The 6,000-nt window shown below is 42.0% G+C and overlaps 1 protein-coding gene across 3 annotated transcripts in view; it reads right to left on the minus strand.

Annotated features, from left to right (window-relative positions):
* The window catches only part of PDGFD (platelet derived growth factor D), a 247,808-nt gene extending 242,032 nt beyond the window's left edge, over positions 1–5,776 (minus strand). For all 3 annotated transcript variants that reach the window (XM_074015137.1, XM_005579479.4, XM_005579478.4), the window contains exon 1: positions 5,466–5,776. In XM_074015137.1, coding sequence (XP_073871238.1) covers positions 5,466–5,468 — 3 coding nt within the window. In that variant the 5' untranslated portion in view covers positions 5,469–5,776. The remainder of the gene's footprint in view (positions 1–5,465) is intronic.
* Positions 5,777–6,000: the final 224 nt, after the last annotated feature.

Below are 6,000 nucleotides of genomic sequence, written 5' to 3' on the forward strand. Positions count from 1 at the left end.
CACTGATCTCCATGGCACTTCTGGAGAATCCTGGTACTCTCCAGAATGCATCTGAAAGATATGTAATGGAACTGATGTCTATATTGTCCACTAGGCAATATATTCCAAGAGGTCAGGAACCACGTGTGTTTCACTCATATTGTGCCAGATGCTTAGTTACCTAGCACAATATATAGGCGGCATTAGGGATGTTAGAAATAATCACTGAAGGCTGGGCGTGGTGGCTCACACCTGTAATGCCAGCACTCTGGGAGGCTGAGGCAGGTGGATCACGAGGTCAGGAGATTGAGATCATCCTGGCTAACACCATGAAACCCCGTCTCTACTAAAAATACAAAAAACTTAGCCAGGCGTGTTGGTGGGCACCTGTAGTCCCAGCTGCTTGGGAGGCTGAGGAAGGAGAATGGGATGAACCCAGGAGGCGGAGCTTGCAGTGAGCCGAGATCTCGCCACTGTACTTTAGCCTTCATTGAATACATGAATAACAGTTACAGCAGGGGTTAGCAGTAGAACTTATGATAAAGAACTATTTGTCTGCTACCTTTCATCTTCAGAAGACAGTCAAGATCAAGTAAAGAATGATCTAATCTGAGCCGGGCGCGGTGGCTCACGCCTGTAATCCCAACACTTTGGGAGGCCGAGACGGGCGGATCACGAGGTCAGGAGATCGAGACCATCCTGGCTAACACGGTGAAACCCCGTCTCTACTAAAAAATACAAAAAACTAGCCGGGCGCGGTGGTGGGCGCCTGTAGTCCCAGCTACTCGGGAGGCTGAGGCAGGAGAATGGCGTGAACCCGGGAGGCGGAGCTTGCAGTGAGCTGAGATCCGGCCACTGCACTCCAGCCTGGGCGACAGAGTGAGTCTCCGTCTCAAAAAAAAAAAAAAAAAAGAATGATCTGAAAAGAGCCTTGAAAGAGGCTAGGTAGCTCAGACATTAACTCACCTTCACCCTCAAGTCATTGTAATCCTTTTAGAAAGATCAATGTATTCCCTGAATGGCATGGAACAGCTGAGGTAGATACATTCTACACCTGGTTCATCCATCTACAAGATTTTCCTATTTTAATAAAGGGAAGGATTGTACGAAGGTGTTCCAGAACTGCCTTTTTACACTAATCTGACTTCAACATAGAAAGTTCAAGAGTAATTTCCAGAAGGAAGATGATTTACATTATGACTCAGCTCTTAAGGACAGAGACAGAAATATGCATATCCTTCTAGACTCTTAGAATGACAGGGCTCTGAGACCACATAGGCTCAGAGTTCCGCATGACATCAAGCTTATGCTTATTACTAGTCATTAGAGATCAGTGACTCTGTGGCTGTGCTCCGCTGTGTGACTCTTTTGTTCTGAAACAATACAGTTTTGCTTTCATTCACTGAAAGGGAAAATCCTGTGGCAAAAATCACTTAATAAACTCATTATGGTCATCAATGTAACTCACAACCTAGTAGCATCCTCCACTACATGGTATACAGACACCTGGCTAAACCCTGCTCTTTAAGAGTTTCTATAAAATGATATTATCCATGGTGGCAAGTCAAAGCCATGTTACATTTAAAATATGTAATCACCGCTATGCTTTACATGATTATAGACTTTAATATACTTAGAGCTGGACAAAAAATGCACAGATGGAATTCTTTGCTTTCAGACACTTTAAAAATAATGTATTGATAATTGTTCTCTGTTTTGTTGCCTTCCCTTTAAGCTCTGATCTTCGCACTTAAATCAATGTGCTATCACCAATGATGACAATAGAAAACCACATTAAGAAATGAGCTTCACTACTTTAAAATCTAAGACGGCAGCACAATTACTAAAACTGCAGGCCTATCACTAGATAATGCTGGTGTAACAGATGACTCAAGTACTATTATACTGACCAAAGATAACTAATTTCAGAATTGTTTACCATCAACACCTATTCTTTCTAAAAGCAACAAAAGGTCAAGAAAATGAAGAATGCATCTGTATTCTTAAGCTCCTAGGCAGGAAGTTCCATCTAGTTAGATTTTAAAATAAGTAACTAATATTGTCAGTTAATTGCTATCTTTACACTTCTTAATCTGCACACTGAGCAACACTTAGTTTTGGCCAGTTATTATTACAAAAGCACCAACTGTGTAGGCACTAAAATTAGAATATGTAGATGCTACTGCTAAATTAAGATTTTCTTTGTGATCAGAGGCAGAAATGTGTACTAAAAGTAAATCAGTTTGAGCAAGAATAATAAATATGATATAAGGAAGTGTAAACATTCTATTAAGTACTGTAAATTATTATAGTTTAATCCTTCTTAGTTATAGAGCCTCATGTCCTCCTGGAGAGGGGCAACAGATTCAACTACCTTCCTTCATTGGGCCACATTTAACCATTCTACAGGTATAAAGGCTCTGCAGATATCCCTTCAGAACAAGAATACCCTATGATGAAGAGTTCTGGAAGGCCAGGACACAGCAGCAGATCAGCTTTTTATAATGGGTAGGAGGGGACTACCATATGACAACCCCAACACTATGTATTTCCACATCATTTCTTAGCTACTCCAGGTATCTGGAGCTATTAGGCATAGTATATCAAGAAGTTGTGGGGTTTTACTGTGTTAGGCTAGACAGAATAAAACACACCTCATGCCCTGTACAGGACACCTGGCTTCTTTGCCCCTTTCTTCATCCCAACATTAAGCAGCAACTAACAGGGCCAGCAGGAACAAATGAAAAGCATTCAAGTATGTTCATCATCAGGTAATGGTTTCTAAAACTCCCAAAGCTCACTTCTAATTTTTTGTTGCGATTTCCTATCATTTGCAATCTGAAAGCCAGGTCTTCTAAAGACCCTAAATACATGTTTAGAAACTTTCATTTTCTATTTTTCTCCTTTTTATATTCCATGTTCATGTCCTCCTCAAGCTTTTATCATGTCTTAATCTGATAGTCAAATGAGCAAGAATATCATCGTCTTCAATGAGTCATTAGAAAAATTTGGGAGAGCAGGTTGACAATGTCTGGAATCAGAACAAGGTTTTAATTTAATAAGTTATTACTTTCTCTCTGTCAGCTATGGCCATTAAGATTTTCCAAGTGTCGTCTAGAATTTTTCATAGCCCCATTATTCTTACTCTTCCACCAAAACTCTATGCCAATGTTTCTCAACCATTTTTTCACTATTGCTAACCTTCATCCCTTAAAGACTCTTTTTAGACTTATTTTCTGATCACTCTCCCTTCTTGTGATTGGTAATGCCACAGAAATGTATATCTATTTATATCTGCTAGCCCTTTGAAGTAACACAGACCGTTGTAATATCTAAGACTGTGTTCACCCTCTAAGATCTAATTGCACCCCACTGGGGGACAATATTGCCCCTCTTGAAGAATGCATACTCATTTAGGAAAAAGCTGCCATTTGAACATTTTATAACGTTTATTTTATAAACTAACAATGCATTATGAATATTAACAATTTTTACTCTATAGAAAACAAATTTTAAGGTATAACTACCTTTTTCTCCTTTCCAGTCTTGTTTGTAAGATGACATTGATATTAAGGAAAGTATTGAGCAATCAGAACTAAGTGTGTGTGTGTGTGTGTGTGTGTGTGTGTGTGTGTGTGTACTATTAAAGTAATTGCAAAACAGTTTTACTAAAATATGAAGAAATGAGAAATCCAGGGTAGTTTTTAAAGCTTTCTTGAAACATACCATTTCCTATATAGACTGGACAAACGTATGGAGATGTACAGAGTTTTAACAATGAAACTAAAATGGGATTATTCTCTTTAAAAAAAAAAAAAAAACCCTGCTGAGCTACATAACTTGGTTTTAGTCAGAATCTTGGGTTAATGGGCAATAGTTACAAGCTTTTCATTTTCTGTCCTTGACTTCTTGTAACTGATACTTGGGAGGCTGAAGATTACAAAATTATGGCTATGAAGTCATGCAAATTATAAATGGAATTTTACTCTATGTAGCTAAAAGGACATACAAAGTGCAACTAATAACAAACCTGCAAGATCAACTAGGAGATCTGTCCCTGGTGAAAACATTAAAGAGTAAAAACAAAAAACCAAAAAAGTTTGGTTTGGGCCTAATCCTTTAGTTAAAAAAAAAAAAAAATTATGTGCTTTTAACTAAGACAGAGAGTTACCAAAAACTCACGGCTGGAATCTTTTACATAAAAACGCTGTGAAAAAGTAAGGTGACTCTGTGGCTTTCCTGCTATCAATCCACACCACTTCAGGTGACGAGTACACTGATATCCGCAGTCTACACATCATCAGATAACATAATGAAATTGTGGTTTCCCTGCAAAGTCCAAAAGTCATTTAGTAAATTCCAAATTAAGGACATACCAAGAAAGAAACTGATAAGATGGCTAATACGAATTTGCCAAGACAGGTAAATACTATCAGCTGAAACTGTGAAGCCGTCAACAATTGCTTGGTGGTCTCCTTGGGAGATGTGTTAGTACTTTAAGCAAGCAGGAGAGACAGATACTGACGCAGGAAAAAACAAAATCCAAAAGCCTATGGGTCAGTTCAGGTACATGGCAGAACAGCTAAAATTTACTGGGAACATCAGCTACAGTTAGGACTTGAAGGATAAATCAACTTCTGATTTAGGTGGAGACCCCAGAAAGTAAATAAACTCAGCTTAGGGTCTCTGGAACCAGTGACCCAGGTGTCCTCTAGAGTAAAGGAAAACAAGCTGGCTTGGGACCTTGCTTAGGACAGCTGTTTCGGGAGCTGTGCTCCTTGCAGATAGCTGGAAGCCGCCTCTGCAAGGAAACTAGCAGTAGAAGCCCGGTGCCCCTGTGGTGCAGATGAAACCTCAGAAGGCGTCATCTCCTACACTCGAAGCTTCTGAGTCAGGGTGAACTTCAACAGGAAAGTCACTTAGGGGACCTAAAGGGCAATAAGCTGCACATTGCCATTTCCTGAAAATAAATATAGATAAATTGTCACTGTTCCAGATATAACTGCTGGACTGAAACGCATGATTTCTCCTCTCCGTCGTAAAAAAAAAATTAATTAATTACATTAAAATAAACGTATATCACCCAGGGAAAGCTACTCCTGAGTCCTTCCACCTATCAAAATCGCCTAAGAAAGGTTGAGTCTGACCAGGGGGCGGCGCAGCTTGCAACTTTCGCCAACTCCAGGATGAGGCACCGCATCCTGGTACCAGAGGCTTGGACACCAAAAAGACTTCTCTAGGGTGCAGCAAGACGAGCCACCTGGCTTATACCTATCCCCATCAGCACGAGTCCCACACCTCTCAGTCCCATTCCGGAAATGGAGCTCTCTCAGGACTGGAGACAGGCAGGAGACGTCCCTCCTCAAACAATGCATTCAGCACGAGTTCACATTAAAGATTCAAAAAGAAAGGGGAAAAACACAGAAAGAACCATAACAATAGCAAACATGATTTTTTTAAGTTAAAAAACAAAATGAGTCTCTTACCATCTCTCCTGAGGTTGGCGTTGCGCAAAGCTTTGATGGATGCGCTCTGCGGAGTTGCAGAAGTGTCCCGACAGCTGCAAAAGTTTGCGCAGACTAGAGTGTAGACAAAGATGAGCCGGTGCATTTGGGATCAGCGACTAGAGACAGCGTCGCTCCAAGAAAAAGCCGGGTTCCGCTCCCGGGACCGACGCCGCGCCGCCTTGCGCTCTAGCCGCCTGCGCTAGCCCTGCGCTGGCCCGGGCCGCTGTGTTAATCGCCGAGCTCTCCCCAAACTTCCTGCATGCTGAACTTTCCGAGCGCGTGTGGGTGCCGCACTTCCTTGTGGTGCTGAGTTGATAAACGGTGACGGGACAAACAACAGGTTGACGTTTGTTCGCCCCCTCCGGTGGCCGGCAGCTGCAGCACAGGCTGCAGGGGGCGGGCAACGCCGAATTCAGCGGGGCAGGCGAGCGGAGCAGCTGCGTTTTCCAGCCTCTGTCGCGGCCCCTAAGAGGCGCGCACTCGGGCTCAGAGCGGCGGCGCGAGCACCTCTGCT

This window comes from Macaca fascicularis, chromosome 14 (assembly GCF_037993035.2).
Source record: "Macaca fascicularis isolate 582-1 chromosome 14, T2T-MFA8v1.1".
Taxonomy (NCBI): domain Eukaryota; kingdom Metazoa; phylum Chordata; class Mammalia; order Primates; family Cercopithecidae; genus Macaca; species Macaca fascicularis.